We start from the raw sequence: 12515 nt of genomic DNA on the forward strand, positions 1-12515 counted from the left end.
CTGATCAATCCGTTCACTGTTTCAATGCACATGGATCAGAACATGGAGCACAGACAAACAGCAGAAAATAATGACAACTAAGCAGTAACCTGAAAATGCTAGTTGTAGTTTGACTGATTCATCAACAGACTGACTTATACCGTATCTCTTCAGTTCTAAGGTCAAATGGTGGGGAGTCCTAGATTTAAACCTAGTGGGAGTATCCCCCCACCTTTTGACCTTAGAACTGAAGAAGCTTCTCGGATGAGAGGTGAAAACAAAAATATGCAGCATGTGCATGGATCACAAAAGGATTACAAAATGCATGTAAAAAGAAAAATACCTTATATAGAGAATTTAAAAGAACAGAAGTACAGAAGCTGAAAATAAATACAAGAAATATAAAAATAAATTACCTAGTATTTTGAGGTCATGTAAAAAGGAATATTATGAGAAAGTATTAAATATGAATCAAAATAACATTAAAGGGATTTGGAAAACATTAAATACCATCATTAAAAATGGTTCTAGGCAGTTAAATTATCACTCGTACTCACTAATAATGATAGAAATATTAGTAACATGAGTGATGTGGTTAATGAGTTCAATAAATTCTTTGCAAGTGTTGGGTTCTTGGGCAAGACTTGGCTGATACAATTCCTGATATAACAAATTCTGCAGAGAAAGAAAGTAAACTCATTGACTGTAATCCTCATTCAATGTTTTTAACGGTGGTAGAAGAAAAGGAAATCATTGATATTGTTGGGAAATCACAAACAAAAAATTCTACAGACTTTGATGACATTGATATGGAAATCGTTAAGAAAGTGATCGAGGGCATCTCCAAACTCTTAACATACATTTGCAATTTGTCTCTACAAACTGGTGCATTCCCAAAACAAATGAAAACAGCTAAAGTAATACCACTGTTTAAAAATGGAGATAGACACCAATTCACAAATTATAGGCCTGTTTCTCTACTTTCACAATTTTCACAAATACTGGAAAAAGTTTTCATTAATAGACTTGACAAATTTATAGATAAACATAAAATAATAATGGACAGTCAGTATGGTTTCAGACCAAATAGATCAACATCTATGGCATTAATGGAACTAATTGAAAATATAACCAACAATATAGATCAAAGACAATGCACAGTTAGTGACCTAAAAAAAGCTTCTGACAAAATTAATCATGAACCTGCCCCAGTACTACATGGAAGCTCCTGTCAGGCATCATATCGGCTAAGATGAACAGGCACATGGGTCAATACATGAGTGGGACACAGAAAGGAATTGGCAAGAATACCAGAGGCGCAAAACACCAGCTACTGGTAGACAGAACAGTCAGCCAAGACTGCAAGACCAGACTGACCAACCTGTGCACTGCCTGGATTGATTACAAGAAGGCCTATGACTCAATGCCCCACAGCTGGATACTGGAATGCTTAGAATTGTACAAGATCAATGGGACCCTAAGAGCCTTCATCAGGAACTCAATGGGGATGTGGCGTACAACACTAGAGGCCAACTCCAAGCCCATAGCACAAGTTACCATCAAGTGCGGGATCTACCAAGGAGATGCTCTGTCCCCACTGCTGTTCTGCATAGGCCTGAACCCCCTCAGTGAGATCATTAACAAGACTGGCTACGGATACCGACTACGGAACGGAGCAGTTGTCAGCCACCTCCTGTACATGGATGACATCAAGCTGTATGCCAAGAGTGAACGAGACATCGATTCACTGATCCACACTACCAGGCTATACAGCAATGACATTGGAATGTCGTTCGGACTGGAGAAGTGTAGTCGGATGGTAACAAAGAGAGGGAAGGTAGTCAGAACTGAGGGGATTGAACTACCAGAAGGCAACATTGCAGACATAGAGGACAGTTACAAGTACCTGGGGATCCCGCAGGCGAATGGGAACCATGAAGAGGCCGCTAGAAAGGCTGCAACCACCAAGTACCTGCAGAGGGTCAGGCAAGTCCTGAGGAGTCAGCTGAATGGTAAGAACAAGATCCAGGCCATCAACACGTACGCCCTGCCCGTGATCAGGTACCCTGCTGGGGTAATAGGCTGGCCAAAGGAGGAGATAGAAGCCACTGACATAAAGACAAGAAAGCTCCTTACCATGCATGGAGGGTTTCACCCCAAGTCCAGCACCCTGAGGCTGTACGCTAAGTGCAAGGAAGGGGGCTGGGGACTGGTGAGTGTCAGCACCACAGTCCAGGATGAGACAACGAACATCCAAGAATACATCACGAAGATGGCCCCAACTGACCGAGTGCTCAGTGAATACCTCAGGCAGCAGAAACCCAAGAAAGAGGAGGGAGACGAGGAACCATCATGGAAGGACAGGGCCCTGCACGGTATGTACCACCGGCAGATAGAGGAGGTGGCTGATATCCAGAAATCCTACCAGTGGCTGGACAAAGCTGGACTGAAAGACAGCACAGAGGCACTAATCATGGCAGCACAAGAACAAGCTCTGAGCACAAGATCCATAGAGGCTGGGGTCTATCACACCAGGCAAGACCCCAGGTGCAGGCTGTGTAAAGATGCCCCAGAGACAATCCAGCACATAACAGCAGGGTGCAAGATGCTAGCAGGCAAGGCATACATGGAACGCCATAACCAAGTGGCCGGCATAGTTTACAGGAACATCTGTGCCGAGTATAACCTGGAAGTCCCGAGGTCAAAATGGGAGATGCCCCCAAGGGTGGTGGAGAATGACCGAGCTAAGATCCTGTGGGACTTCCAGATACAGACGGACAAAATGGTGGTGGCTAACCAACCGGACATAGTGGTGGTAGACAAACAGAAGAAGACGGCCGTAGTGATCGATGTAGCGGTTCCGAATGACAGCAATATCAGGAAGAAGGAACACGAGAACCTGGAGAAATACCAAGGGCTCAGAGAAGAGCTCGAGAGGATGTGGAGGGTGAAGGTAATGGTGGTCCCCGTGGTAATCGGAGCACTAGGTGCGGTGACTCCCAAGCTAGGCGAGTGGCTCCAGCAGATCCCGGGAATAACATCGGAGATCTCTGTCCAGAAGAGCGCAGTCCTGGGAACAGCTAAGATACTGCGCAGGACCCTCAAGCTCCCAGGCCTCTGGTAGAGGACCCGAGCTTGAAGGATAAACTGCCCGCAGGGGCGTGCTGGGTGCTTTTTTTTAATATATATATATATATTTCGTATTTGTAAATGCAAGTGTGTGTACTTGTGTATATATTGTTTTTTCTGTATATGTCTGAAATAAAGATACAATAACAAATTGGCATGCTCCCCTTATCCTTCAGATGCCCATTCTGTTGTCCACCATCTCCTGTCGATGCACTCTAGGAAGCCCAGAGGCACAGCTCTCTGCGGGTCGTCAGCTGGAGGCGTTCTCCACTCCTCACTGATCCTCTTGTCGCCTCTGTTATAACCTTAGTCTGCATCTGCATCTCAGTCTCTTCTTCCATCATTTCACCTCATTCCACCAGTAATTTAAACAATGACACCTCCCCAGAAAACCCTCTTTTGCCACATGGCCCTTGCCATGTGTCAGCTTCACACAATTAGACATACACAAGAAAGCTGCACATTCTCTCTTAAAGATTCGCAGGGCTTGTCCCTCAGAGCAGCTTTACTCCAAGCCTGCAATCCTGTCATAAGAAAAACTTTAGCCAGTGATTTTCACGTTAAAGTTGTTCAACTCCCAGCTCTGCTTGGAGCCTGTATCCTAGAAGATGTTTAAGGTAAATCAAACTTCACAATTGCAAACAACTGTAGATCATAAAGTATTCAGCACTACAGAGACAAGCATTATATGCAGTTTCTTTTTTTCTTTTTTCAAGTCATTCAACGCACTACTATTGCTATAATTTACCGCAAATCATGTATCATCCCATGCGTTTATTCCAAAACACTGTAATCACTGACTTTCCTTAATTTATGTCACTTACTCATGTCATCACTATGAGCTTAATAGTAGTCAGATAATGAGCCCAACATTAAAAATGTCCTTTAATCACTGCACGTGTGCTCTAATGTCACTTGTCTGTCCGTGCTGAATCCTTCACAAGCACTCTTATAGAAAAACAACACATTCGCCTTGTAGCGTCGTGGAGGTCAGGCCTGGATCAACAGATTCCAGAGGTGCTGCGGTAAATCATGTGGTCAATCCTCCTTTTCTGTGAAAGGAGTGATACTGATTTTAACACAGCATGTGTTTCACATTGAATACACAGGCTCACAGTAACATTTTCCCAACAGCACGGTTTAATTGCATCACAAACACATAGCCTGTAAACATGGTTTCCTTCACACAAAAATTGTAGTTAAAGGTTAGATCTGTAGGGCCCACATTCTCATGTGAGGGACTGAGGGACTGAGGTTAAGCTGCAAAAAACGTACGGAAGAAACTAGAAAAAGAAATATAAAGAATAAAGAGAAACAGGATCTCAACAGTGTGAATGCCTGTGAGACATTCACACAAGGAGGTGAAGAAACTGAAAATTAAGGTGAAAACAGTTGAAGAAGCAGAATTTTTTGCTGAAAAGAGGTGAAAAGCCCAAAATTCTGCTGAAAATGGGTAAAGATGCTGATATTTGTACTGAAAAGAGTTGAAACAAAGTTGAACTGTGTTTCCATGAGCCAGATTCGAGCCCAGGCCCTGGTCTCAAGGCGGCCTGGGTTCAATATCTGATGCCTGTGAGGCATTCACACAATAAAGAAACAGGAACTCAATAGTGTGGATGCCTACTGCATCCACATAATAATAATCAACAAAGCACAAGAGTATTAAAAACCAATCCATAATGGCAAAATAAACGTAAAACATAAGAAACTCAAAATGCTGGGTCGAATCGACCCCAGAACCGTAACATTTTTAGCTTTTGATCAACAGGTTACAGGCATATATCTGTCATCATTGCTGTAGTTACCATTTTGACTGTTCAATAAATAACAAAAAGTACATTTATTGATTTTCTTAAGATAAACAACTTGAAGTTTATTTGGATTTAATTTGAGAAAGAAAAAAGTTACAGAAAATAAGAACAAGATAAAATTCAGTAGGTTAAAGTTTCTGATGAAAGTAATTTTTTGTGTGACTATGATTGCTATGACTACTATGACTATGATTGCAGCAATAGCAAAGCAAAGTCACCTGAAGAGTAACTGAACATTTTCATTTTCTGTCCCCCTCACACATTGGTGACAGGTTACGATTATTCTGGTCATTCAGGTAGTCCTCTCCATAGTCAATGATCTTTTTCAGTATACTCAGTATCAGTGAATCCACACCGTCATCTGTCTCGATTTCTTTGTGGTAGTTCTTCACAAGGAAGATGCAGTTCAGTGGAAGTCCCAGGTTCACGTTCACTGTTTCCATCTAAGTTAAACAATATTAAATTTTTAAAAACTGAAACTATATTGTTGCACTAGTGATATAATTATAAATTACTTATTGAATTATTTGTACTGATTCCAGCTGAGGTTTCTGTACAAATATACTGAAATGTACAGCTGAATTATAGATGTTACATTCATGTGTAAACTGTCTACAAACTCATGAAAGTTACTTCTTTGAACATACCAGCTTTTTCAAGTGCTTGCTCCTGTAGGCGTTCTTTATGTCTTTTTGGACTTCAGGACAAGCTTCATCAATTTTTGTCAGAATGGCTATTTGTGGGATCTCTGCCAATACAGAAACCAATGCAATCATTTTATCTCATGTTTTTCTAGTATATGAAATTGTGACATCATATATGCTCGTAGAACAACATCTGCTCTCACGTTTGTCACGACCTGCTGCTCTGATATCGTTCATCTTTCTCCAAGTGGCATCATCAATTAAGCTCACTGAGGTAGCACAAATGACAAAAACCAGAATGTGGACTTTGTCATCGAAAGTGGAGGAGCCTCTGTAGTTAGGATCTGTTTCAGCCAAGGGGCATTTGGGATTGAACTGGAAAAAAAATGCAAGAGCAAAATGACTGAAAACAGAAGAACTGTTGCAGTTAGGATCCGATTCATGGAAGAGAGATGTGGGTTTGAACTGGGGGAAAAAAAGCAAAATCACTGAAACTTTTTTTGCATGATACAATTTCTGTATCACAGACTGTGTACAAGCATCTGAAAGAAAACATCATACCCTGTAATCTTCTTTAACATGTCCACTGATGGCAAGTTTGATGTCTTCCACTTGAATTCCTTGTTCACTGGACTGAAGCCCCATGGTGTCATTGAAGACAAAAGGGTAAAAGGTGTCTGGATTTCCTTTCTGGATTTTATATGTCCTGTACTATAAATAAATAAAAAATATAGTGTTGTTATATCAGTGCCAGATATTAAAGAACCTAAACAATTTGGTATTTGCAGAATAGTTTACACTATAGTTGCACCTACTATCCTACTTTTCTAGTTCAATTTCTACAAAGCAGTTACCGCTGCAGTGCCCTCCTGTAGTCCTAGAAAGCCTTGTAGGAAATGTGTTTTTTGTAACCCTCTAACAGTGACTATGATAAGAATAGATACATCCTTATACATACTGCAATGGTGAAACTTTCGGAGGCATTTGCTGCCAAAGCTCGAGCTGTGGTTTTGCCTCTTAAAGTACTGTCGACAGAGTTGATGAAGCTGGACTTTCCAGCAGCTGGTGGTCCATAAAGCAGAATTCTGAGATGCTGAACATCTTTGTGAGGCTTGTAATCTCTGACAAGCTGCAGGTCTCGCTCTCTTTCACTGTTCAATAAGAAAATTAAATATGATTGAGTATACACATAAAGTTTGCACAATAGTGGCATGAACGCACAAAAAATAACACAATAAGCAAACAAAACACTTGAGGGGTACATTGGCTGGCTTAATAATACTAAAAACCAGAGTCACACAAATGTGGCTTCATGATGGTGGTTATCACTTTCTGCCTGATTGTTATCCTGAGGTAAGGTAATTTAACTGTAAAAGCAAAAGATCAGATTTCAACTTTGATAAGACAGCAGGGAGGATTATGGGCATGGCAGCTCCTATAAACACTCAAGAACTACTAGAACAGACCATCCTTAGACAGGCAGATGGCATTTTAGCAGACCATCTCTAATGCATCTTTAAACTCTCCCAGTTTTTCAAAGTGTGGTGAACAACCTGTTTCAATGTCGTTGACAAAGAGTTCTAGCTTGATTCAAACGCAAACACTGCTTGTTGAAGGGATAAGACTGCATTTCCAACGCCTTGCATTTTCACATTTTCAGTCATGTCCACAAGATAGTAGAACTTAAGGCGCCTCTCAGTGTTAGCTAACTCATGATGCTCAACATTTTTCATTTCAAGAAAAGTCCGGATTTCGCTCAGACAAGAGGTGAAACAGCTGAGCACTTGACAACCAATGCACATTGCTGTGCAGAAGAACACCAAGATAATTATTCCCAACTTTATTCAGCAGTGTTTTAAACTGGTGTTCATTTAAAGCTTGGGCACCAATAAAGTTGACCACCCGAATGACCAGTCTGAGAAAAAGTGCCTCCTTAGGATGGCTCTCTTTTCATGTTCATGAAGAAGCGCTACGAATCCTCCGTTTTTCCTCACCATGCACAGGGCACCATCAGTACAGACCAAAATACATTTACTCATCAGTAATTCTTTTCTTTGGTGAGCTCAGTGAAAGACTTGAATAAATCCTCCCCTCTTGTTGTCCCTTTCATAGGCAAAACAGCAAGACTTTCCTCACCTAGTGTGACACCAACAACATACCTTGCAATCACGCTGAACTGAGATAAATGGCTTACGTCTGTTGACTCATGCAAATCAAGAGAAAAGAATGGATGCATTTATGTCCTTCACTTGTGTTTTGCCATTTGATTTGCCATCAATTGTGAACAGTTCTTGCAAACAGAGGAATGTCTTTTATTTGTTTGATTATCTTGTCTTTATCCGAAAAGTCATCAAGAAGTTCATTGGCAACATCAAGCACAAATGTTTTGGCATAATCCCCATCTGTGAATGTCTTTGCATTTTTCACAACTGCTAAAGCATCAGCAAAGCTAGCCGAATTCAAGTCACCTTGTTGCTAGCACACCAGAGTTGTGCCATAATGGAAGTGGTTCTCTGATGTTGCCTCCACTGATGCAGATTGAGTATGACTTCTTTTTTAAATATATATATATATAAGCATGTAGGGCTGTTTGATATAACGATATATATATCAGATGACGATATAAAAACGTCTATTGTTTCATTTTACGCTATCGTTTGTTTCGTATATATTTTATATAACCACACTACGGACGGACAAGCGCCTGTTTTTCTGCGTTGTGGTTAGCAACAACGGCGGTAACAGCATCGCGTGTCCGCTTGTTTATGTTCCAGATAAACCTTTCACAATAAAGCTCAAGATCCTGTTGAGACTTTTCAAAATAAACCGAATCACGTGAAAGAGCAGATTATTTATGGATGAGAAGTAAAAAAGAGCCGCCAGGTGCTAAAAAATAAACCTTAGACTCAAACGTTAGAACAGGCTTTCCCAATTGAATGAATTGCTTCAAGGCAGACCGAAAGTCTTCTTCCATGACTTCATTCAATTGTTGGCTTCAGTTATGGCCAGAGCCACTCTCCAGTTGGCCTGCCAGTACCTGTCAGCTATCTCCAGTCATGGAAGAAGACTTTCGGTCTGCCTTGAAGCAATTCTAGTTTGGAGTCTTCTCTCACCCCCATTCTCTGCGGCCTGCTGGAGCGGGGGGGCTAGGAGGAGGAGTTGGCCGTCCGACTGCGGTCTGGAGTGTGGGGCCTCCCTGCTGCTGCGGAGTCGGGGCGGTCTGCCTCCCCCCACCGCAGGGAAAAGGGTAACACCACCTGGGTCTGGGTGCAGTTCCCCCCTCCAGGGGCAAGGGTACCTAGACCCGGTTTGTAGAGTACGCTTGGGGAGTGTGATCGTGTTTACAGCGTCTCTTTATGTTTGTCTCCACGTTGGTTGAGTGTGGAGTAAGTGCACATGAGAGCATGAGGGTGGGAATGGATGTTTGTGTCTGTGTGTGCCTGTATGTCTGTGTCTATATGTCAGGTTGGGTATCAGACGCCACCTCTCTGGGGACATCTCAGGCCCTCCAAGGTTTGGAGGCCTATCTCTCCCCACCACCACTTCCCCTGCCAGTGGCGGACTCCCTCAGGTGTTGGTGCGTTGGTGGTTCTTTGTGTCCGGGGATGGGCGTCCAGGTACACACCGGCTCACTCCTTGGCGGCCGCTTATCGGGGCCTGGAGCCTGGGGCTCGCTCGGGCCACTTCGGAGGTGGGGTGCCCCCGGCCTCTCGGCCTGGGGCTCGGTCACTCAGGCACAGCTGGCTGCCGGCGGAGCTCACGGGCGCGTCACTGCAACTCCCCCTGGCTTCTGCTCCGCGGCTGCTGAGTGAGCCCTCATCTGGGACTCTCCTCAGCTCTTTCTGGGACAGTGGTGCAGCTGCCCCTCTGTTGGTCTTCCTTGGTCTCTTGTGTTCTGGGGGCCTCTGGATGTCTGGAGTTTTGATCTCCTCCATACCTGCTTCATGCCCTGGAGGACGGGGCTGTGGCCCCCCCACACCCTCTAGCAGATTATTACATGAAGGAACCTTTTAAAAAAAACAAAAAACAAGCGCGTCCATGCTCACAGGTGTACACACGGGTGATCACACCCACAAACTACACCCTTTTTGGCTCCTACCTCAAAGCACACTGTGTTCTGTTGATCTTATGTGCTGCACAATAATGTTTAATATTTAGTATTTACTGTCATATTCCCATATATCATTGTGATGTTGTTTATTCTATTACTCTTGTTCTCTTCTGCTTGTTTTCTTTTTTCTTTCTCAGCAGGTGATCCAGGTGATCGATATATGCATTTTTTTTTCTCTGCCCGTTCTGTTGGTTTTTGTTTTTTGCCCTTCTCCCCCGTCCCTCTTCTCAGCTGTTTCTCTTTCCCTCTTTCTTTCTCCCCTTCTTTCCCCCAGTCAAGTCTGTCCCGTATTCAGTAAGTGAAAATAAAATAAACAATAAAAGGTGAATCAAATGGACCATTACGGCAAAAAAAAAAAAAAAAGAACAGGCTTTCCCCGCAGCACGCAGTGTAATAAATACTCACAAAGAAAACGGCGGCCTTTACAACTTATGTCTAAAAATGTATCGTTTCATGCATCAGTTAAAACACTCGACTCCAGCTACATGATGTGCAGCTGGAAACACTTCCCGCAAGACGAGCTGTAATTTACAGAATTTACAGAAAATGTTACATTTTTGTGATTTATATCGTTATTTGGACGACAGAATTCTTATATCGGGATATGAGATTTTGGTCATATCGCACAGCCCTTTAAGCATGCTTTCATTTTCTTCTGGCTTCCAGGAATTTCCCTCACTTGTCCAAACTAGTCTGTTATAGGTTCTTTGTTTGTGTCTGGCAGGATCTGTGTGTGGCAGGCAGGAATGTAGAATGCGAATGGAGACTGTTGGAGATGAAAAGTGAACTAAAACCAGCTTTATTGCTGGACATGAGGGAAACTAACTAACATGAGGAATACAAAATAAACTAGAAAGACAAGGCATGTGATTTTGTTAAATAAAAGTTTGCTTTGACGTATCATGTAACTCATTGGCCTGATTGTCAGAGACATAAGAGGAAAATGTGATGATGATCTATAAAGATTATAAGAAGTATAACACCAAGAGGCAAGGGAGAAGCAACAGCAGAAAATAACTAATCCTGTGAATTCCTAATGCAATACCTTTATTTCAGCACTCAGTGCACTCTCAGCACCATGATTCATTGCCAGCAATACAGCTGCTGGAGGTTTGAATCTCTCTACTGATACATTTACACATTATATAATCCGGTCTGAGACTGACATCAAATGGCAAACATGTGTTAAAAACATAACTCACATTTAAGTTCTAGAACACAAAGAATAAACCACCCCCATAATACTCACTTCCATGGTATTTTTCTTTCTTCTACCCGTAAAACTGTAAAATGAACATGTTAATTGTGTGAATCACACGAGAAGGAAATTGTTTTAAATTCATTATACATCGTTATGTGTTGGTTTAATCTTAAAGTTTAAAGAATTTTATATTAAATTTTAAATTTCTTACGGGGAGGTGAAGGGGGAGGTGAAGGGGGAGGTGAAGGGGGAGTACCTGCAATTAAAATATGACATTCTAGCAACATGTTGACAACACTTTTCCATATTCAATGTTACTTATATAATTTACTCCCTTATGTTAAATGAAATGTTATCATTTGCAATGTTCAGATTAAAAGTACATCATCGGTTTTTTCCATTATAAAATCACTTTGCAAAATTCAATGACTGATCAAGATCAAGTTAAGATGAGAATCCAGGATTTTCGTTTTTAGCAGCTTTGGTGTACACACCTCAAAAAACTATTCAGTATTTCAGTCAGGCAAGTTTTATTTGTAAAGAGTAATATTATATGAAAAAGCCCAAAGAGCTTGACATGCATGAAAACACACTGAGAGCAAAATTGAAAAAAAAGAAAGAAAAAAAAGAAAGAAAACAAAATGTATGAACTTATTAAAGCAGAGCTGCAAACAAGTAAATCAACACAAATATTAAAGCCATAAACATGTTACATTGAAAAAAAAAACTGCTTACCAAACATAGATTTGATAATTTTCCTAAAGAAGCTCATGTTTTTTGCACCAACTATCTGTGAATAAAACAGGTAGTTGGGAATATATACCAGGATATTGGACTATATATATTGGACTATATAACAATTGCGTTTAATCATTGTTTTTCCTACCGTATTGAAATGATTAGACAAAGTTAGCATACCTGAATATCCAATTGTGTCGTAAAGGTAGTGGTTCTCTGGTGTTGCCTCCACTGAAGTAGACTGAGTATGACTCTTTTTTTTATATAAACATGCTTTCAGTTTTAGGGCATGTGACTTGTAGGAATTTCCTCCTAACTTGTCCATACTAGTCGGTTATAGCTTCTTTGTTTGTATGTATCTATCATGATCTGTGTGCAGAGGAATGGAAGACCTGAATGCAGGGTGTACCCCACCTTCCTATGAGAACATGTGTCATTAAAGGTAATAATAATAATAATAATAATAATAATAATAATAATAATAATAATAACAACATTTCCATTAGCTCGTGCTCCCGACGTAGGGGAAACTAATTCTGTCAGGGATACCTACCTTGGCAGTAGTGCAGGTGAAGCCAAAGCAAGATATGCTTCATCATATTTTCTAGTATTTGGCTTGGAAGGAAGTTTTGCCGATGCTTCACCTGCTTTGCATTTGTGTGGGAGGCCAATCAATAGTGATGTGCGGATTGATATTGAAATATCGATTCCTCCGATACCAGTCATTTACTTTCTAGAATTGATTCTCACATTAAAAAATTTATATTTTAGTAATTTAGGGTAAATTTGTATTTTATCATAAAAAAGGAACACAATGGAAAGAAACTATATCATTTGGATTGTCTACATTGGAAGGAACTACTTCCTCTTCCGCCTTTCATAGTCATTAGTGATGTGTCGTT

At 41.2% G+C, this 12515-nt stretch overlaps 1 protein-coding gene across 1 annotated transcript; it reads right to left on the minus strand.

Annotated features, from left to right (window-relative positions):
• Positions 1-4947: 4947 nt before the first annotated feature.
• Positions 4948-11860, minus strand: LOC145422440 (interferon-induced protein 44-like). The gene is made up of 9 exons (XM_080293843.1): positions 11794-11860; positions 11611-11665; positions 11087-11131; positions 10924-10957; positions 6522-6714; positions 6125-6274; positions 5767-5938; positions 5567-5667; positions 4948-5362 (listed from the first exon to the last, which is right to left on the minus strand). Exons 2-9 carry the CDS (start codon positions 11645-11647, stop codon positions 5159-5161), a joined length of 936 nt encoding a protein of 311 aa, XP_080149969.1. The 5' UTR covers positions 11648-11665; positions 11794-11860; the 3' UTR covers positions 4948-5158.
• Between the last annotated feature and the right edge of the window lie 655 nt (positions 11861-12515).

The sequence above is a fragment of the Astatotilapia calliptera genome, chromosome 3, assembly GCF_964374335.1.
Source record: "Astatotilapia calliptera chromosome 3, fAstCal68.1, whole genome shotgun sequence".
NCBI classification, from domain to species: domain Eukaryota; kingdom Metazoa; phylum Chordata; class Actinopteri; order Cichliformes; family Cichlidae; genus Astatotilapia; species Astatotilapia calliptera.